Here is a 23,032-nt window from a genome sequence, read left to right as displayed (position 1 = left end):
CTTTGGCCACCCCAGCACTTCCCCAGTGGTTCCAGTGGCAGCAGAGTTTGTGCAGGAACTGCAAGCCATGCAGCATCTGCTTCAAGTGCAACTCATGCGTGCGAAAGCTGACTATAAGCGGCAGGCGGATCTACGTCAGTCTAGTCCTGAAATCCAGGTTGGGGAACAAAGTGTGGTTGTCTACACATTACTTGCCCACTAGACTTCCTAGTCAAAAGTTACAGGCTCGAAGACTAGGGCCCTTTGAAGTGGAAGCTCAGATTAACCCCGTGGTTTTTTGCCTCCATCTCCCTCCTACTTTGAAGGTCCACTCAGTTTTTCATCACTCGCTGCTCATTCTAGAGAAGCCACTGGTTCTCCATTAGGAGGTGGATGTCCCGCCCCCACTCGTGTTGCTGAATGATCATGAGGAGTATGAGGTGGAGTGGATTGGGACTAACGTAGATGTTGTGGGAAGCTACAACACTTGATTCATTGGTTAGGGTACCTGCCTGAGGAACAATCTTGGGAGTCAGCAGACGACGTGCACACACCGGATTTGGTGAGAGAGTTCCATGAACTTAGCCAGACAAGCCCAAGCCCCGGGGTGGGGGGAGCTTCAGCATGGAAGGGGGGATGATGTTGTGACTCAAGATAAGGGAGGTCTTAGTGGAGGGGAACTCGGACTTGGAGGACTGGGGTGAAGAACCGTGCACTCAGTCCCCTGCCCCCCCGAGGGCTTGCAGAGTGAACTGTGAGAGACTGGTGGGATGGGCACACCCCCTTCGCCCATGCCAGAGAAACCGCCTTGTTGAAGATCTCCAGCTGGGCGTCCAGCAGGTTCCCACGCTTCCTTGACCCATTAGCCCTCCCCACTCAGTGGAGGAACCTGAGATCCAACCCTCCTCACCTCGCTCTCGAAGAATTCAGAGTCACGAAGAGGAACGGTCAGAGTTAAGGTGGAGCCAAAGACTTCATGCAAAAGTCAAGCCCTCTTAAGGAAGCGCGGGGAGGTTATTTTGCGGTGTCAACATCTGTAGTTTGGAGACAACGTCTACATAGAGTTAGTCTGGGAAATTAGTTCTTAGAAAGCATAGACAGTTGGATGAGTCGGAAGGCTTCTGAAGTTGCTGTGACTTTAATAAAAAGAGAAAAACTCACAGAACCGAGTATTTCTGGCTTTGGGTGGGACACTCAATGTACGGATATGACATTAGCCCTGTTCAGGCTTTATACTGGTAAGCAGAACATGTGAGTGGAGACACAAAGTAGAATTCTGGAAAAGAGCATTCTACATCATGGAGGGCACCTCCACAAGTACATGAGGCTCCTCCCTGAAGACTATTTCCCTCCACCTTGTGGAGGACAAGGGAGATGGGGTGCAGCAGAGCTAGAGCACTTATCCCCAGTGCCCTGCTCATGGGTTCTACTTACTTGTAGCCACAACAGGGCAGTGTTGTTGTTGTTGTTTGTTGTTGTTATCTTATTCTACCATTCCTTCCAAAGGAGCCCACGGCAGCGAACAACAGAACAATAAAAACAATGCATTTTTAAAAGAAAAAGAAACCAAATGTCATCACAACTAATAATTTCAAAGTTGCCAGAAACTATTTATTTATTTATTACATTTATACCCCGCCTTTCTTTTTGATAGAAACCCAAGGTGGTTTACATATGGTTCCCAGGCGGTCTCCCATCCAGGCACTGACCAGACCTGGTGCTGGCCTCATGTGCCTTCAGACAACCACCAAACTAAGATCACCATTGTCTTCCTGTGATCATATTCAAGTGTTGCTTGCTGGGAGGTGCTATTCTTACTGTTGAGTTAGTGTCTGTTTTATCAGATAAGAGCTACATGACATTCTGTGGGTTAATTTCTTAAAAGTCTGGCGCTTGGTTTCAAGGTACTGTGGAAATTATCCAACCTGGGAAATATCAATAAAGTTTCCTTCCTGGGACTAATAGCAGCTTGGGGGGAATTTAAGTGGAATTGGGGAGGGGGGAGGAAGAGTTAATCTTCCCTCTCCATGTGCTGTGGTCCCAATCCTGATCACCCCATTTTGTGGGGGTTGTTTGGAAGAGAAAAACTGAACAAGTGTTATAATACCATGTCTAGTTTGGCTCTCATGCTCCTACTTTCCACATTTCTATTGGTAGTGTAATCCTACTCAGAAGTAAGTAACCTGAGTTCAGTTGGACTTATGTCCAGGATAGGACTGCAGCCTAATAGAACAATCCTATGTGCGTGTATTGTCCAACGTCAGATTCACTGAGTTCAATGGGTCTTACTCCCTAGTAAGTGTGTTTAGGATTGCAACCTTAGCGTTTGAATTGTCTCCAGCTATATGGCCAATCTTCTCCTTTAATTCTGTGGGTAACTAGATATGGAGCCGGTTTGAAAATTATTTGTCATACGTGTAGCCATGTACATGATGTCTAATCCACTGACATGACATTTACCTGGCAACAAGCTAATCTGGCATGATAAAATGATTATGGCCTGTAGCATTGGCCTGAATCAAGCCTTGTATTATATAGAAATAGCCAAAGAATAATAGAAAAGTCTGTAAAAGAAAAAAGATCTCACATCTTTTGTATGTTATCCAAGGGACACTGTTTCAACTTGCTGGGGCAAAAGATGATGTTCTAATGTTAATCAGCAAGGTTTAAAAACCCAGATACACCTTAAATACATTCAAACTTAAATTACAAACCAACAAAAATGGACATTTTATTGGCATTTGTGATAATTATTTTCTCCTTATACTTTGTCACCACAGTACCAATATCAGTGCAAGATATTTCTCCCTTTTTTGCACCTTTAGCATGCCCACTTGATACACATGCTAACAACTGTTTGTAACAGCCATTTAGTATAGCAAAACTTAGTTGGTTAGAGGCAGATAGGTGAACTGAGGTATGGCCACATGTACTGTGAACGACACATGGAGTAAGATTGATGAAGCAAATTCCCTCCCCAAATGGTGCTCTTCTCCGTATTCTGAGGAGTGCATAATTTAGAAATAAATAACTGTAGACAATGGCCTAGCTCACACCAAGTGCTAAGCTATGATTTACACCATGATTTGTTTGATAACCTGAACCTTGCTTAACTATTATTTATTTACTGGATTGGCTCTGCTGGTGTGCCCAACCTCCCCGATGCCTCACCCCTCTCTGTAAGCAGCAGTGATCCCATTGCCAGGAAGCTAGCAGTGTAGTTCTGCTCTACTGGATGAGCCACTTCTGGTGGACAACTCATAGTTATCTCATGACTTGTTAAACAAACCATGGGTTAGCATTATGAACCAGGCCAATTTATGTGGTCTGAGTGTATGCTCATCTGTTGAGGGCACTGTGTCACCTATTCGACCTTGGGTCAGTCACTGCCTCTTAGCCTCAGAGGAAGGCAATGGTAACCCCCCTCTGAATACCGCTTACCATGAAAACCCTATTCATAGGGTCGCCCATAAGTCGGAATCGACTTTAAGGCAATCCATTACATTTTTTTGAAGAAAAAACTGCCTATATCATAACGTGCCTTTATATAAATCTATGGCTGCAAGTAAAAAGGACTGAGTTTTCCTGTCTTTCTGAAGCTCTGATCTCAATGTACACTGAATAAAACAGCTCACTGCATAAATCATTCTCCATTCCAATGCATTTAAAGCAGCCATATAAATCTATGGTGCAGCTGAAGAGGACTGGCTTTCTCTCATCTCTTGCTGAATATGAACAGTGTAATGCCTGGAGCATTCTCCATATAGATACTTTTCAAGCTGCTAATCTGCAGCTTGTGTGTGTGTGAATCAGACCATAGGTCATTAATAGCAAACAGATATAAAAACTGGTAGCAGCATGATATACCCGGTTATGGTAGCAGCATGATATACTCTGTTATGCTGTAGAACCATGTTTGTTCAAAGATGTCCAGAAACACAAATAAGTAGGCTATTTCTGTAGATTTTCAACAAAAGAAGAATTTGAGGAATCTCAGCCATTAATTTAATATAGTGTTAATGTTGAGAGTTGTAGCCAATATTAGTCTTTGAGTAAGACCCATTGAAATTAACTTTGTTGTTGTTATGTGCCTTCAAGTTGATTACGACTTATGGCGACCCTATGAATCAGTGACCTCCAAGAGCATCTGTCATGAACCACCCTGTTCAGATCTTGTAAGTTCAGGTCTGTGGCTTCTTTTATGGAATCAATCCATCTCTTGTTTGGCCTTCCTCTTTTTCTACTCCCTTCTGTTTTTCCCAGCATTATCGTCTTTTCTAGTGAATCAGGTCTTCTCGTGATGTGTCCAAAGTATGATAACCTCAGTTTCATCATTTTAGCTTCTAGTGACAGTTCTAACACCCAATTATTGGTCTTTTTCACAGTCCATGGTATGCGCTAAGCTCTCCTCCAACACCACATTTCAAATGAGTTGATTTTTCTCTTATCTGCTTTTTTCACTGCTCAACTTTCACATCCATACATAAAGATCAGGAATACCGTGGTCTGAATGATCCTGACTTTAGTGTTCAGTGATACATCTTTGAATTTGAGGACCTTTTCTAGTTCTCTCATATCTGCCCTCCCCAGTCATAGCCTAATGGACATGACTAATTTGGGTCCATTCATTTCAACTGGTTTACTCAGACTCTGAGTATTAGCTGGATACAACCCAAAAGTTTCATGCATTGTAAGATGCCTGGTTTTGATTTAGCGGTCAATGAATTTTCTGTTTTCTTAAGGCTGTTAAGGAGAAGTTCAGACATGCTGTATGATGTTTTTAATTTTATTTTTTACTGAAATATATAGTTAACATAAGAAGAGCCTTTCACAGGTACAGCTGCTTCAGCATCCTGCTTCCCACAGTGGCTAGTCAAATGCTTTGAGGAAGTCCAAAAGCAGGTGACAGTCTGTTCCTCCCCAGCAACATAATCCTTGTGGATCCTTTTCAGGATCATCATGACTAATAGCTATTAATAGATTTGCCTTCTATTAGGCTAGGCCATAGCTCAATGATAGAGCATCTGTCTTGCATGCAGAATGCCCCAGATTCAATTCCTGGTATCTCCAGGTAGGTCTGGGAGATACTCCTATCTGAAATCATGAAGAGCTGCTGCCAGTCAGTGTAGATTGTACTGAGCTAGATGGACCAATAGTCTGACTCAGTATAAGGCAGCTTTCTATATTCCTATGCTAATTTGTCTAATTGCCTTTCAAACCCATTTAAGGTTAAGCTAGTGGCCATCACAACATCTTGAGGTAGTGAATTTCAGAAATCACTTATTATTATTTGCTTATTAGATGTATATCCCACCCTTCCTCCTAGTACTTGTGTGGAGAACTACATTTATGGGGTTATATCCAATTAAATCAAACTCAGAATAGACCCACTGAAACTTAAGTTAGTCGAATCTATTGATTTCAGTAGGTCTACTCTGACTATTATTCAGGGATACAACCCATTCACTCTCTCCTATACTGAAGTCTTGAACAGGTAACAAGAAACTCACAGTGCAATCCTATACATGTCTGCTTAAAAGGAAGCCCCACTGCATTCAGCTATACTTATTTCCAGGTAAGTAGCTATACGATTGCAGCCTTATGCTCCTAACATTTCTTTACTGATTGTCTAGCCAGCAACAATAAAATAAAAAGGATTTAACTATGATTAAGGAGGATGCTCAGGTCTCAGTCTTTGCTAGAAGGAAGTTTTAATAGGACAGTCATTGAGAATAACAGACAATGCTGAAGTGGGACAGCTTAATTGTTAAGGAAGCACTCTCAGTTTAACTTAGGCTGCTTCCTGATGACCTGGTTATTGAGCATTCATCCTGATTTGTTTGCACAAAGTTTGTGAGGAAGTTTGACACTGTTGGCTGTTTACTGAGTGTTCATTCTGATTTGTTGATGGGGAAGTTATATGACATTACATCAGACAATTGTTATCCCACATTTTCCAGTGCATTTCTCCATCACTTTCTTTATCACAGAAAGTCCAGTTTTGCGGAGAAGTGGGTTTGTTGTGCAACACTGCCAAATTAATCACCTTTAATTGTGCAACCTGAATTTTCTAGCATGGGACTGAATCCCACCTGGAAACAGTGATGGTCTGGAACCGCCATTAGAACATGTGATGACGATGGGACAGCACCACTGTGTCCATAGGGGAAACGTTTGAGCTCCTGAAAGTCAGAAGGAAAACTCACATTCAGTTGGAGAGGCAGAATTTAAAACTTCAAATTTATTTGGACTGAATGTCATTTCAAATGGTTAATTATGAGTTTGCTACAGCAAGATATTATTTTTAATAGAACTATAATATATAATACATATGCACAATAGGCAGACATTTGTTTCATTTTGCTTTTACTTTTATCTATCAACAATACAGTGGCAAGTTAACATGCTGAAAATAATACACACCAGTGATGTTATTATATGTGCTCATTATATACAATGATCACTTATAGTCAAAGTTGTTCTGAACATTTTCTATACACTTAAACCCAAAAGTAAGCAAAATTTATGGGAGATTAAAAGATATTAAAAATATATCTAACATACCCAAATGTGGTACAATGGGAATACTCCATCTTCTCATCTCCAGGCTCCAGCTCCTGAATCAATAGGGCCCTGAAACTAAGCAGCCAGTCTGCTTTGTTTCCATATTTCTAGCATAGGAATGCTAGTATCATCCCTCACCATTGGCGATGCTGAGTGGGGCTGATGGGAGCTGTAGCCCAACACTGCCTGAAGGGCACAGGTTCCAGAACCCTGCTAAATCACTCTATTGGCATTTAGTAAAAACTGAATAATGGACAGCTAAAATTATAACTATAAACACTTTTGTCTTTGGGGTGTAACCTTAACTACATTAACTTGCAAACTGATTTCCAAGTAAATATATTTAAAGTTGAATGCCAGCCAGCCTCTTTTCCTCTCCCTCTTCTTGCTTTGTACCTCACACCTTATATCAGGTATGGGGAACCTCTGGCCCTCCAGATGTTACTGTAGCACAATTCCCATCATCCCTAGCCATTGGCCATGCTTGCTGTGGCTGATGAGAGTTGTAGTTCAGTAGCATCTTGAGAGCCAAAGGTTCCCCACACCTGCCTTACACATTTGGTTTTTACTTCACCAGCCCTGCTGAGGGAAACTAGGAAGGGGTTATATGCAACAACCAGCACAACCCTCCCTGTTTCAAAGTTGAAGGAAGAAGGGGAAATTCCCCCCCTGCTCCTTGGTGTTAGGAATCCTTTTCTACGTGGAAGATGTCTATCAGTGACTACTAGCTACTAGCCATTGATAGCTATGAATAGAATAATTCTGAAGTGATAAGGACAGCAACAGCATGAGTTTGCCCACTTTTCTAAAATATGTGCCTGTCTACTGTTGCGGATAGAAATCAGGATCTAAAGAGCTAAAGTTGCACAAAGGCCTTGTAATTCAGCAGAATTTTTGGACCTTTTCTTTGAATAGTTACTCCCAATGAACCATGCTATATTTCACTCTTTAAAAAACTTCCTGCCATTTCAGAAAGTTTTTCATTCAGTGTACATATGTATGTGTAGGGCAGGGGTGGAAACCTGTGGCCCCCCCAACTCCCATCAGCCCCACCAAGCATGACTAAGGCTGCAATCCGAATCATGTCTATTCAGAAGTAAGCCCCATTGGGTTCAAGACCTGGCTCTTCAGGCAGGCTTTTTTGTTGGGTTAGGTTTTATTACTACTGTTTGAGATTTTAATGTTTTAATGTATTGTATGTTTTTATTTTGTACGTTGCCCAGAGTGGCTGGACATCCAGCCAAATGGGCGACTAATAAATTTAATAAATAAATAATTGAAGGGGTGGTAGAATCAAAACATTTTAACACTTATTTTAAAAGGCAAATGCACTTCTGAAGGCAAGCAAGGCTGCATACCTTTCCTTGCCAATGCACTGTGCAATCTGTTGCTCTCTTATCAGTGTTCTAGTTACTAGCTTCTTCTGCAATGACAACAGATTGTGTCCAATTAAATTACTGCACACATGGAAGAACCCCCAGAGCAGATTTTTGGGGCATGCAGCAGGACAGAAGAAAGTTCTGTTGCACTCATGGAAGTTGTTATGTTTGTACAATGATTTAGCTGGATACAACCCAGAGTGACTTAATCAAAGAAGAACCTGTTCCCACATGTCGGAATAACTTATCCACAGGCACAGCAGTAGACAGATGATGCTTCTGATACAAGAAGTCATATTTGGAAATTTTGAAACAAATATTAGAAAGGTGGGAGTGTATATTTTGGTATGTCAGTGAGTAGAACAAGTGGTTTTAGAGGATCTATAAGGTACTAAGTTATCAGCTTTTGAGCTTATATAATAAGAGATCCCAAATGTCAGTTGCTTAGGATACAAGCTATTGGTACTATTTTAAGGTAGTATTGATTCAGGCAGACCAGGAGAATCATGGGGTAAACACAGGTGGCATAACCCACCCAGAGTGTTGCATCATCTTCCAATATAAATGGTATCTCCATTTCCCGATTCTGCTTCCCAAACTTTCAGTTTCCTAGCACTGCAGCATGGGAAGCCCCTGCAAGGGACTTTAGCAGACATGGTGGGTTTAATAAATATTATTGATCCAATTTGTTTTATTCATTTGAAGGATATTTTAAGCTTCAAACAGACTACTGTTCTCACTGAGAACAGGCGGCCCTCTCACTCTGCTGACATTAGGACCAAGAATACCACAATTCCATATAATAATAATTAGGCAATACACACCAATATAATAATTCAATACAAAATGTATATTGTTGGAAAGTTGCCTGTTTCAGATATTTGCAGGCATATTGTTCAGTTTAAAGGATCCCTTTGACACATCTGTGTTCATGGTAGAAAGGGCGATATTCTCATATAACTCTTGAGATTCAAAGCATCTGAAGTTGTGAAGCAGAACAACTAAATCCTTCTGAAAATTCTTGTTGAGAAATCCATAGAAGACTGGATTGATGCATATGGAGATCATGGCTACCAAGTGGCACAAGGTAAAGACCACATTATGGTGGCAGTTGATCAGGGCCTCGTGGTTCCAATCAAACACCATGTTAAATATGTTCAGAGGTAACCAACATGCTCCAAAGGTCACAACGATTGAAATTAACATAATATTAATCCTTTTACTCTCATTTAGTCTGATCTCATTCTCCCTTATCTTATCCACCTTAGCATGCCTCTTCTGAAGGCACACAAATATCTTCACATAACAGATGAAAATAAACCCTAGTGGAAAGAAATACTGGAAAACTAACATTGTGGTGGTAAAGCCACGCCGTTCTTCAATGGATGGCCATACCTCAATGCAGACAACTTTGTTCTTATAGATATCACTGTGGGAAGAAAGGTTTCTAAAGGGTTCATCAGTGACTTGGTGGAATATAAAAAAAGGAGTTGATATTATTAAAGAAAATGCCCAAATAAAGATAATTCCCCAAAATGCATGTGAAATACTAGGCTTACAACCTCGCGGGTTTACTATTAACTGATACCTCTCGACAGCAATTAATACAAGTGAGAATGTAGACACAGTAACAGACACACTTTGTACAAAAGCAGATATTTTACACATAGCTTCTCCAAAGACCCAGTAATCCATCAAAGTGTATGCAACGGTGAAAGGAATGCACATGACACAAATGAAGATATCAGATAAGGAGAGGTTGGCAATCAAAATGTTGGTGACGCTTTGGCTTTCTTTCTGTTTCTTGATTATAATAATTAGGCAAAGGTTGCCAAGAAGCCCCACCAGCATGACTATAACATAAGCTGCGATGAGCAAGAAGACTGCAGGTAGAGACGGCAAGCAGGATTCAAAGTGCGAAAGCTGTGACTTGCTGCTGTTTGCCACAGATGGATCCATGCCAGGCTCCTGAATTAGTTTTTTTATCCTTCATGAAACACCCCTGAAATCACAAACATAATTTAGATTAAAAGTCCCCCCCCCCTTTTAAAAAACTTTCTTGGCTTTATTTAATCATTTTTGGGAACATCTCACAGCAGGAACACTAAAAACAACTTTCCTGGTGAGACATGATCATGGATGAGTTTTCAACATACATGTGTGGGGGTGGGTGTAGAGGAAGCTTTTTTTATATCATTTTCTTAATCACATGCTGTTGAAATTATGCTTTAGGGGCCTGAAGTGTTGTTCTCCACCAACTGGCAGAAGAAACATAAATTGCAGACTCAAGTTTTTGATGAATTACACAGCTGTCTTTAAACCCACAGACTCACAAATGACACCTACATATCTACAACCTATCAGTTGCCTCAAAACAAAGCTGTGTATAATTCCACTCTGTACACTAAGCTCCATATGAGTTGGCTCTCCACATTCACTTTACTGTTGACCACAGTTTTGTGCAGGCAACAGGGATGGATTTATAGAAGTGCCCCTGATATTGAAGGGGTAATCACCCCTACACGTGTGGAACTGCTGAATGGGATCTCAACAGCCCAGTTCGAAACATGTTTACTAGAAGCAAATACATTCAGAATCAATGTGACTTATTTTCTAGTATGTATGTTTAGAATGGCAACTCTGCCATACTGCTCTCTCCATGTTATTTCAGTGTCTAAGGACAGCATCCATATTCTAGACACACACACAGTGAAAAGAATAAAGTACACAAATCAAGATCATTGGTGCTAATTTATTTAATCTACATTTTTTCTATTCAGACCACTTAAGAGTGCAGAATGATATCTCTCTTTCTATAAATCAAACATGAGAAAGAATTCAGTCTCTTACAGTCCATGTCACCCTGAGATTTTGTAAAGGAGTTTCACATTAATATCTCTGCCTCTAATTGCCAAAATCCTAAAAAGGTTCTGTAGATGAATTATGTGGTGTTTACCATGGATGGTGAATTCACTGGCTTTATTCATTTACTCACTTACTCGATTTCTAAACTGCCCTTCATCAATTAAGTTCTCAGAGTGGTATATGGTTTTAATGCTTATACTGAAGTTTATGATTTAAATGTAAAAGCGTTAAATGAAATCAAACCATATCAATACAGTAGAACTGATATACAATACTGTATATCAGTACAGCAATACCTTATCAATTACAGCTGCCTTTACTGGATCAGACATAAGAGCTGCCTTGGAGAGATCCAGCAAATTACCCCAGGCAGATAATATGGAGACATGAAGAAACATCTTAAACTATCTCTTGTACAGATGAGTTGTAGAAGTGGGAGTGGATGGGCAAAGGGATCAGCATTCAATTCACAAAAACCTTGGAGGTCCGCTAAGTGCAACATGTAGGCAAGGAACAATACTTAGCACCTAGTGGAGATGTCTCTCTTTTTCCTCCAGATGCCTCATGTGTATTCAGGCAAAAGCCCAGCTCAGTACTTGTGTGTTGGTTTATTTGGAGATCATGGATGCAAAAAACTTTATTCCCCTTGCTGGAGGGAACGAAAGAATTCATTTCTTTTTAATTTTTTTAAATGAGAGAGGGTTTTTGACTTGGGGTTGTATCCAACTCTGCTGTTCCATTCACAGACGTCTACTTACACAACAGAACACTCTCTCTCCCCTTCCCCAGCCTCTTGTGCACCCTCAAAATCTGCTCCAGGGGGTTGGGAGACCCAACTGAACAGATTTTGGGGGCATGCAGGGGGAGGACTGGGGGGTGGGACATTCCATTGCATGAGGGGAACTCTGCTGTTGCACGCTTGGATACAACTCTTAGTTCTCTTACAAGCCCCAAGTAGTTTCACAGAGAGAGACATTTGGGCCAATAGATGTTGCTTGAATAAAACCAACTGGATATGGCAGTAGGAATTTAAGCATGGGTCTTTGAGTAAGCAATTGCCTGATGTTTCCCTTGGCTAAATGTACACTTTCACCTTTTGCTATCCAAAAGAAGGGCCAGCCCTGCTGTGCAATAGAATGAAGTGAGCTGCTTCAGGTGTCTTCATGGGATGGGGGATAGATGAAGGTAGGAACTGGTGTCTGAACAGTGTGAAATGCTAGCCCTAGCAGAAGGAGTGGGGGGGGCACTGTGGAATGGTTTCAGGCTGCAAAATGTCTTGGGCTGGCAGTGCAGTTCAAAGACGTGAGTCTACTTTTTGTTTGCAAGGTTCTACATTGTGGATTTTTCGGTTGCTTCATGTTGTTGATTTACACTGTAAAAAAAGTCATAATGAATCAGGCTCTAGGTTAGAAACCATTGTTTTGGATTATTGCAAGGTTGTGCTGCCAAACATATAAGAAGGAAAACGGCCCAGTCAAACTCTCATCTGTCCATCTTTCACTGTTACAGCAAAACTTATCAGAGCCTCCAGAGCTCAGATACACAGGCATTCAATCCTCTGAATAGCCAAAATGTGTCTCACTGTGATCCATTAATGAAGTAACATTAAAATGTAAGCCAGGATCAGTCAGTCTTTGCCTCTCTCAGTAAGTATCCTGCTGTTACAAGGTAAAGCCACGAAGAAGAGCAAACAAGCTGTATAAATTTAAGAGGAAACACAAATTAAACTGGCCATCATTTTTATCTATATATTTTTTCATTGTTGCATAATCTTTTGTAGACTAGATTCCATTTAGTCAGATGTGCTGGCTGTGAGCTGCTTCTGAGATTTTTCTTCATAGCACTGTTTCTTCTAAAAGTATGGGAAAGCACAATTAGGCAGAATTGGAGTCCAATGAACCTTGACTTTAGGGTTGCAATATGAGACACCAAACCATTAAAAGGTGAGGTAACACTGTTAACACATAGAACCACAAATATCATAGTACGGGGCTTCTGATATAACCCTGTCTCTTTCAGCAACAATGCCGCAGAACTCAAAAATGTGCCAGAAAAGTGGGGCAAGGATACCACTATTTTTGGGTGTGCTTATTTTATTTATTCCCAGATTTCTAGCGCATCACCCATAATTAACCGTACCTTTAAAAAAGTATTGTTTCTAATTGTTATATCTGCTCAGGTATTTTTTACCTGCAGACATTAAGGTGAGTGTGATCAGATGTCTCAGTGTCTGCCCACCTTGATAGATGGAGCAGTTCCTCACCCATCTGGCCATCCAGGTAAATATGCAGTGGTACCCTTTCCTACTAGTATGGGCATCAGTCCTGGATAGCTCCATTCCTCCACAGCACATGCACAGACAGAATCAAACTGTGGTTGCCCTCACCCAGACCTTCACTAGAAGCCTCTCTCCCTTTGCCCCCCCAACGGGCAAGCCAATTTGCCCTTCTTCTAATCATACAGTATTAATCACACACAGCATGTGTATTGATTTCAAGGTGTTTTCATTGCAGAGGATATAAGTATATTGCATATCCACATTCTCCTGACCTTCAGTAAAAGCCCAGTGTAAAATGTTAATGGGGCTGTTCACAAAGTTAGCACAAAATTTATTTCCCACTGTACTGCCCCGGGACTAGGCATTCAGGTTTCCAAGGTACCAGAGAGACGAATAAGGCAGACCCAGCAGGTTTCCTTAAAAGGAGACAAAGTTTATTGAGTAGCTTTCAACCCGCAGGTATACTCAATACAGTGGAACAGGCTGCCAGGCTCTGCATGAACGTGGATCAGGCTGAACACTGAACTGGGCACACCAGGAACTCTTTATAGGATACATGTTTACAACACAGTAATGAGCAACTAATTGCTACAAAGAATTAAGTCATAGCTTTCCCAGCATAGCCCTCCAGTGATGGAGGCTCTTTCCCAGGGTCATATAGCATAACAATAGCTGATAAGCACAGCCTCTACCTCCCTGGTGGGGAGTTAACTGCTCCAATGTCTACACTATCTGGTTAACAAGGCACCTTCCCAGCATCACACAGCACTCTTGGCAGAGAATGCCTGTTGGGAACCTCAGATTAGGCCCCAGGTGGCTCTGAGGTCACACTGACCCATCCCTCAGCCAGGAACACTCACAAACTGAAATACCTAAGAAATGCTGGGGCCCTGAAGGGGATACAGACCTTCAGGTTAAAAGCAAGTATGCTTGCTATATGGCCATACATTATATTTGCCTGTAGAAGGCGATAATAAACCCATACAACTGGACAGTGGTCTTGTGAATACAGTAATACCTCAGTTAATGAATTCTCCAGGAACAACGCTCCTTTTAAGGATGGCTTTTTTAAGGTGAGTATGACCAGCTTTGATTTGCTATGGATAAACTTTCAAGCCCCTGCCTTTGCTTTGCTATGTGAAACTGACAGGCCTGTGTCTTTACTTTGCATTAAAGAGATCTCTTGCTTTCTCCCAGGGCTGGGGAGGGAAGGATCCAATACATTCAGAGAAGGGGTGTGTGTGCCAGGTGGGCACCCTTTAAAGCCCCGGTTGAAGCTGCCCCCACCATCTATAAAGGATATTATAGAGTTGGAAAAGGTTCAGAAGAGGGCAACCAGAATGATCAAGGGGATGGAGCGACTCCCTTACGAGGAAAGGTTGCAGCATTTGGGGCTTTTTAGTTTAGAGAAAAGGCGGGTCAGAGGAGACATGACAGAAGTGTATAAAATTATGCATGGCATTGAGAAAGTGGATAGAGAAAAGTTCTTCTCCCTCTCTCATAATACTAGAACTCGTGGACATTCAAAGAAGCTGAATGTTGGAAGATTCAGGACAGACAAAAGGAAGTACTCCTTTACTCAGCGCATAGTCAAACTATGGAATTTGCTCCCACAAGATGCAGTAATGGCCACCAGCTTGGATGGCTTTAAAAGAAGATTAGACAAATTCATGGAGGACAGGGCTATCAATGGCTACTAGCTGTGATGGCTGTGCTCCGCCACCCTAGTCAGAGGCAGCATGCTTCTGAAAACCAGTTGCCGGAAGCCTCAGGAGGGGAGAGTGTTCTTGCACTCGGGTCCTGCTTGCGGGCTTCCCCCAGGCATCTGGTTGGCCACTGTGAGAACAGGATGCTGGACTAGATGGGCCACTGGCCTGATCCAGCAGGCTCTTTTTATGTTCTTAATGTTCTTATAAGCAGGTTAGGGATGGAAAGATCTGTCTGTTTCTCATTTTTCCAATGTCAAATTCAATTCTCTACATTTCTATAGTGGTCTACAATTTTAAAAAAATATATTTTCATGAAAATTCCTTGCCATTTTAGTGCAAATTTCTCCAAATAAACACATTTTTGCAGGCAGTTTTGACAAAAGTACATGTTTTTGCAAGCCATTTCTCATCATTTCATGGATTATTGCATGTTATTTTCACTCATGTATTCATTTTTATTCACACTTTCCCCTAATATATGATTTTTGTAAATGTTGTTTAGTTGGCGAACTGCACCCCAAAATTCTAATAAATGTGAATTTCAAAGGATGGCTGTGTTTTGGTTCTCATATTGTTTCAGAAATTTCAAACTTGATAAATTCTGCTTGAAATGCGAACTGAATCAAAATTCTCATCCATCCCTAGAGCAGTTGTAGGAACCTATCCCTATTCTTTGCACTTTATTCCTATATCTGGTACCAAAGTTTCTGTTAAAGAAGTAATGTCCAGGAACTCATCTACTCTGTTAACTGAGGTATTACTGTAGCTCACTCGATGCCAAGAAACAGAAATCACTGCATTTTGATTCAGCTTTTCAGATTTTTAACTGTATAATGAGTGTGTTGAAAGTAGGGTTGCCAGGTTCTTGGCCTGAGACTGATCCTGTATCTTTAGAAGAGAAAGTCAGCCAAGTGCAGGTTTTCTTGCAACTCTGTAATGAGAAAAACCACAAGGTGGAATTCTCCCTTCCCCCTGCACAACTTTTAAAGATACAGAAGACCTCTTGGTTGCCAGGCCCGGCCTCCAAGAGGTTTTCTGTATCTTTAAAAGTTGTGGAGGGGGGAGGGTTGCCAGGTTTATGGCCTGAGACTGATCCTGTATCTTTAGGAGAAGAGAAAGTCAGCCAAGTGCAGGTGTTCTTGCAACATTGTAATGGGAAAAACCACAAGGTGGAATTCTCCCTTCCCCCTGCACAACATTTAAAGATACAAAAGACCTCTTGGAGACCAGGCCTGGCAACCAAGAGGTCTTCTATATCTTTAAAAGTTGTGCAGGGGGGAGGGAGAATTCCCCTTGTGGTTTTTCCCATTACAGAGTTGCAAAAACACCTGCACTTGGCTGGCTTTCTCTTCGGCTAAAGATACAGGATCGGTCTCAGGCCATGAACCTGGTAACCCTAGGAGGGGGGGAGGGAGAATTCCACCTTGTGGTTTTTCCCATTACAGCATTGCAAGATCACCTGCACGTGGCTGACCTCTTCTCCCAAAGATACAGGATCAGTCTCAGGCCAAGAACCTGGCAACCCTAGTTGAAAGCCCACTTTAAGATACCATTGCTGAAAAAGAGAAGTTGTATTGATTATAAAAAACAAATAAATAAAAAGAAAAGCTGTGCATTTGCCTAATTATATGGCACAACTCTTTCTTGGCCCACATAATAGTAGATCCTCGGTTGTATCTGATGCAAGTCCTACTCAGAGTAGACCCATTAAAGTTAATGGACATGACTAAGTTTATTAATTCCAATGGATCTTCTACTACTACTCTGAGTAGAAATAGCATTGGCTACAATCCCTTGTTTTTTCTTGAAACTGTGTGATAAATAATGTAATCTACTGTTTTGATTATAATGAAGTCACATTAACGTATATCACCTGAGGGAACATATGAGGGCACTCACAACCTAGCCAATATCATGTGCTATTGTGTAGCCTGGTGGCTCCACATAGGAAAATATACCAACAGCTTGTAGCAGCTCTGTTTTGTGGTTGGGGGAGGGAGACTGAGATTGCAGAAATTTGAAGCAGCTGCTTCATTAATTTAACACTCACCAAAAGCCATGCTGGACGGTCCCTCTACATTTGGGAGCAGTTTGCAGAGGATCAGGGGTGCAAAAGGGCATTTCCTCATGATTTCCTCCACTGTGTGAATACCGAGGTACAGCTATTGTACTGTAAACAAATGTATTGCCTGCCAGGTGTTAAACCTAGGGTGCATTGTTTTTAGCTGGGTATCAGTATCACCAAACACATTCAAATTTATAACTTGTAAGTAAATTCACACATTAAAATGGACTGTAGCTTTTGTTTGGCAAACCTACAAACCTAACAACAAAATGTACAAAACCTGGCAATCCTAACAACAAAATGAAAATATAGGTAGTTCCCCAATAATAAAACTGTGGTATCTGGTTGTCTTTCACTACTTTTTTTAAAATGGTGTCAGAACTCAGGTAATTAAAATCTCTTGTCATTTTGTTCGTGTTATATCTGTTATTGTTACATTAATTTTTTCTTATGATTTTTATTGATCTCTTTTTAGCTGCTTACTTATATTTTTTCTTATGTATATATAATTTTCTTATATAGAACAGAAAACCTTGAAAAATAAAAAGTGTGTGCGTGAGAGAGGGGGGGAAGAAATGCATCTTATATGTGTCTGACATTGTAGGAGTGTAGCTAGAAGCAACAATATTGAAAGTGTTTATTTCAGAGTAATGCTGGAATGGAACTTCACTGAGATTCCTCTGGAGTAAGCAGTTTGATAACTATGCAGTCCTGGAGCTACAGGACTTGGCAGAAGGCAATGAGAGTTAAAAATGGAAAGCCATGGTATTTGCTAAAGATATGTCTGGTGAAAGCTAAGATGCCAAACTGTACTAGGGATATGCAAAGGTTCTAAACAATGTGGAGGGAGAGAAGCCCTTTTGCAAACAAAGGTGAGGGGCATAATCTCTCTCCACACTTTGTCATCTTTCTCCAGTGGCTATGCACTGCCTTATGCAACCAGTACTATCTCCATTTTAGCTTTACAAAAACTGATGATAGACATCAACATAACTATTCCATGTTCAGACCATGAATGATGATGAATTTTGATGTCCACTGTATCTAGCTTTACAAGCGTTATTCTTTATGTTGGATACATAAATTATTCCTCATAAATACAATATTAATAAAAGATTCATTTCTATAAAGAGGTACATAGCCATTTTAAACAGTTATTCACCACATAGCAAAACTTATTCACTACATAGCTTTAATTCAAACAGTTGCTGAAGCATCCTTAAGAAGACTAAAGTTAAAATAAAGTTAATATATCCTATGAATATAAATTTTGGATTATGAATTCTCTTTCATTCTTCCATCATAGTTGCTAAAGTTGATCTCACAATTATTTAGGCTCAGATATCACCTCCCCCAGAAGGAATCAATGTAAGGTTTCAAATGAAATAATAGAAAATCTTGAATTCTCAAAATCTGGGGGAAATGGTACTTTGAAATACACATCCGTATAAGACTGGGATCAATGACCAGGATTCAGAGTGGTCTGCTCATAATGCCCCACTCATGTATGAGAGGTTTTCATCTCTCCCTCCCAACAGCAGCTCCTACCCTCTCCCCCATAAAAGTGTCCCATTAAAGTGTCTGGAGCTGCTGTTGGAAGGAAATATCACCCACTTATGCACAATGGGACTGGATCCAGGCCAGTATCCAAAACTCAACAAAAAGAGAGAAATAAAGAAAGTCTTATTAATGCTCCAACTTCTTACCTTTTGGAAAATTTAAATAACATTTCCTCTCCCTTGCTTTGGCCACTCTTCTTTCCCTTTTCTTTTTAAATATTGACAAAATCAACAACCGTACATTTTGGATGAAAAGGAATCAGAGGTATTTCAGCCCTCTTAACTAAAGCCAGAGACAAAGCCTCTTTCGTTTGCTGTTTTCTGAAGCAAACTGATGGTCTGAGCTTTCCCACTGGGAACTGAACCCACCACAGTTAAGAGCCACTGCTGCAAGAGAGAAAAGGAGAAAGAAAGCAGCTCTAGAGTCTGAGAGGAGAGAAAAACCAATGAGGAGGCAGCTAGTAGGAGAGGCCAGTAGTCATGGGGACCATCTTTTCTATGAATGTTTTTTCAGGCGTTATCTTGCAACCTGATTTGCATTTATCTATCCCACAGTAGTCTTGTTTACTTTAAAAAAATCCATGCTGGATTTCACATGTGTAAATATTTACATATAGCTTACTGTTTCATTGTAAAATGTGGTAGTGTTAAAATATGGGGTATATACAATATACTGCTTTGATGGGAGATATTCTTCTGAAGCATTGATGGTGGCATAATTAAAACCATTATTATTTTTTCACTGTAATCCTTTATTTTTATGTATACAAATCAATTGGGATTTTTGCCATGGGCTTTTGAGCAGTGTCATATATATGTTGTGATTGTAACACTGGAACCACAGACACCAAGATTCAAGAGAAATGCTAATAATGCTTAGGACATATACAGCAAAATTGCATCACATACTTTATTTCAGGGATTCTTACAACAACCTTGTCATGTTGGTAAATATTACTGTTCAGGTATTGCAGATGGGGGGAGAGGGAAGAGTAGACTGCGTTCTTGGCAGGGGTGAGATTTCACAGCTCAATCATTACATTCACTCTCACTGTTATGATGAAAGCTATACAGTTTGAAATGGCACCAAAATGAGATTGCTCGTTTATTGATTTTATTTTTACAATGCCTTCTGGCCCCATAAGTGGGGATGCCACTACACAGACTACACAATGTTAAAATATGAAACTGTATACCTCTCACTGTGGACATAACAAAAGGAAGGAGAGATGTATCCTTTACCCCTTTAGTTATAACTTAGTGACATACTTATCCCTTCCCTCTCTCCAGAGGAGATGTGTAGAGATAGTAGCTAGTCATTGAAGTGGAAAGCTAAGAAGAGTTAGGGAAATTTCTACTCCTTTATGCCATTGTACTTATGTTTTTAAGAATTTTATGAATTTATTTATGTATGGTTTTATGCATGTTTTGTATTTTTAATTTTTTGTAATCCACCTCAGAACCCACATTCCAGGTGAGAGGCAGACAAGAAAAATTAAAAAATATATTTATTTATTTTGCACAATTGTGATGGAAAGGTGAAAGTGAATGGGAAAAGTAATCTCTACATGCCTTCCTCAACCTGTAGATCGTGCTTCTTATAGCCTTCCAAACACAGAGAAAGTGTCAGGGCTAGCCTTAACCTAGAACCAGACATAGAGGACAAACCAGACATTCCACAGGTCAAGGACCTTGAGGAGCAGGCAGGCCCTCTGAATCCAATGCTGAGAATCTCTAGAGGGGCCCTCTTGGTTGATATCTGATGAAGAATCCCTGGAACTGTCAGAGGAGGAGGAGGAGATGGAGTCGTCCCCCCCCGCTCAGTTTTTGAGAGTGCTAGTGCCAAAAGCATTGGGTTCAGGCCAAAGAGCAATGGCATAATATGTGTCCACAGAACCAGAGCCATTGGTCTATTTGGAGTAAGGGGTTTACTCATGAGTAATCAATTCCTGATAATCTTTCACTGCTAGCAGCTGTGGTTAGGGTGGGTTTTTGGAGGCCACAGTATGTAAGGCCCCTCTGGTGCCTTTTAGTAACTGGACATGGTTTGTTCCTTACTAGAATGGGCTGTGTTAGTGTTCTTAGACTGGTGCTTGACTTCATCTCTGGACTGTGTTTAGACCTAGACTGATTATCTGGACTTCATTTTGGTTTGTTTGGACTGTGCTGTGTTTATTTTTAGGTGGGACCTTAGCCTCTGAGGGCATGTCCTAGAAATTGAAGATATAGGGATCAGGGTTTTATGCTCTTTAGTGTCTGCAGGCTAGAATGAGAAGCGTGTCAGTACTGCATACTTTGACAGAGCTATGTAAGTGATGTGTTTAGACAGAGTAAGCTTGATAAACCTACTTTGCCAAAATGGAAGTCCTGGATCTGTACTTATAAGGTGCTGGGAAGAGATGCATGTGCCAGCCTAGTGATTGTTCTCAGCTCAGATATTCTGCTGAAGCAATGCTACATAATAGTAGGAGCTCCTTCTCCTTTCAGTAATCATTCCAGGCAGTGATGCAGTGCAAAATCACAACTCTCACTGGTGTGATTTTTACAGAAACTTGCCTCAGAGAAAGGCCCTTGCTCCAAATTTTCCTACTTTCAGGAAGAATCAACCCAGCTTTTTAATTTTTTTCTCTTCTTTGCTTATCTATGGCAACTTAAGGCCAGATGAGATGCCACAAAAAACTGCCTGTCAAAGTTCTATATATAGTCCTATATTTCTGAGGGGAGGGGGACCAAGGTCAGGAAGAGGCAGGAGATTATAACAAGGATGTTGTGGGGGGGTATGGTGGAGGATGTCAAAAACTTTTTGTGGAAGTGTACATTGGTGCTTAATGACTAAAAACAGTGATGCTGGGGCTTTAATTGGTGTAGTAGAGATGATGTTATCACTTCAAGAGACCTATTCCTTAATTTGAGGGGTAAGCTAAATATGTTATTCATGGTATGCATGAGTATTTTTGCCAAAACTGCCAGCCTGATGGATGGATAGAGCTGGATGGAGATTATAGCATGTTAAGCCTTTAGTCAGCCTAAATGTCTGGCGAAATGCCAATACAGTAAGGAAGTAGTGATTTGTAAATGATTTAATTGTTGTTGTTTTTAAAAAGTTGAGGGGCAAAGGAAGTTTTGGAGGATAGTCCCCCCTGCCCCTTGGGCTACTGGCCTGTAACATGGGGAGCATTGGGACTAGGGTCCCAATCTCAATTGGGAAATCTTGCATCTGATATTTGCAGTAGGAAGAAAGCTCCATGAGTGCCAAAAACTGCTGAAATTCTCCTTTCTATGCTATGAAAGACTAGCAGCCTTCTACCCAGGGTTCCTTGGGAATTCTAAGAAAAAATGCAGTTTTTAAAGGTGCAGTCTGCCATCTTGTTTCAAAATGGCATCCAATTGTATCCAAGCCTACATAAAAATCTGTTCCTTGATCTCAGGAACTATCATGCAAAATTTAGTTACAATATCTATTTGACCTTGGGCCAGTCACTATCTCTCAGCTAACCTACCTCACAGGGTTGTTGTGAGGATAAATTGGGGAGGGGAGAACTATGTACACCACCTTGAGATCATAGAAAGAAAGGTGGGATATAAGGAATAAACAAAAGGCAAAGTTAAAAACATGTATTTAAAAATTCAAAATACAACTAAAATCAATCTTAGCTAAAAGATTAAAACATATGCCAGCTTCTACATTCCTGGATAGGCTTACCTGAACCGAAATTTTGTTGCAGTTGCTGAAAAGAGTACAGCAAAGGCATCTGTCTGATAGCAGTAGGCAGGAAGTTTCAGAGTGTATGTGCGGCCATGATAAAGATGTTTCTTAAAGGTATGGTACCTGTAATAGTTCTGCAGATCACAGCAGTTGAGTGGGCATATATCTTGAGGTGTCCAAATGTACAGAAAATAAACAACTTTCCAAAATATACTGGAGATGCAGGCGTTTGTTCAGTATCAATTGTTGGGAACTAAAAATGGGGAGGCCACCATTACACTCATGTCCTGCTTTCAGGCTTCCCATAGGCACTGTGAGAACAGGATACTGGATCGGATGAGCCTTTGGCATTTTCCAGTAGGGCTCTTTTTATGATCTTATGAATATCAGGTGATTTTATAAAGATTGCCACTTCTCTTGTTCTGTGTTCAGATTTCTGATGGAAGAATATGGCTATCAATCAATACAGCTAGACCAAGACATCATTGTTTAAAAAACTGATTAATCTTCATATGCAATTCTATGGGGCTCCTAAGCAGAAGATATGGCTATATGTTGTGGTGTCAATGTTATTTTCCACAGCCCAAAATAGCACTAAAAGAAAAATCCTACTCTGATCATGTTTGCAAAAAAGGTTAATGAATGGCAGAATTATGTTTGCATTATTTGAATATTCGTGCTACTTTTAATTGCTGAGTAAAAACTACATCCAAGGAGCTTTAGCCCTAGGTAAACACAGATTGATTGCTGAATGAGGCCAAGACCACAGCTTCATTAGGGAGCCAATTGTGTAATTGCTATAATCTGATAAGAAAGAATTAAGAGTGTATTTCAGATAAAGTCTTGCTGAACAGAATCAATGTCCAGTATTGGTCCCAGAGACTCTCCTTTTATTAGACGGCAGTAGAGCAAAGGTGAATTCACCTTC

The 23,032-nt window shown here is 40.7% G+C and overlaps 1 protein-coding gene across 5 annotated transcripts; it reads right to left on the bottom strand.

Annotated features, from left to right (window-relative positions):
* Window positions 1–6,318: 6,318 nt before the first annotated feature.
* LOC133380269 (neuropeptide Y receptor type 6-like) lies at window positions 6,319–22,160 on the bottom strand. 5 transcript variants are annotated; one of them, XM_061617213.1, is made up of 3 exons: window positions 22,102–22,136; window positions 16,825–16,914; window positions 6,319–9,924 (listed from the first exon to the last, which is right to left on the bottom strand). In XM_061617213.1, exon 3 carries the CDS (start codon window positions 9,879–9,881, stop codon window positions 8,796–8,798), a length of 1,086 nt encoding a protein of 361 aa, XP_061473197.1. In that variant the 5' UTR covers window positions 9,882–9,924; window positions 16,825–16,914; window positions 22,102–22,136; the 3' UTR covers window positions 6,319–8,795. The 5 variants fall into 5 exon arrangements, with proteins under 5 accessions (XP_061473197.1, XP_061473195.1, XP_061473196.1 ...); XM_061617211.1 differs by lacking the exon at window positions 22,102–22,136 and adding an exon at window positions 18,546–18,784 and having other exon boundaries at window positions 16,825–16,944; XM_061617212.1 differs by lacking the exon at window positions 22,102–22,136 and adding an exon at window positions 18,546–18,784.
* Between the last annotated feature and the right edge of the window lie 872 nt (window positions 22,161–23,032).

The sequence above is a fragment of the Rhineura floridana genome, chromosome 3, assembly GCF_030035675.1.
Source record: "Rhineura floridana isolate rRhiFlo1 chromosome 3, rRhiFlo1.hap2, whole genome shotgun sequence".
Classification (NCBI taxonomy): Eukaryota; Metazoa; Chordata; class Lepidosauria; order Squamata; family Rhineuridae; genus Rhineura; species Rhineura floridana.
The sequence above is the reverse complement of the archived record's forward strand: the minus strand, read 5'-3'. Positions and strand labels throughout refer to the sequence as shown.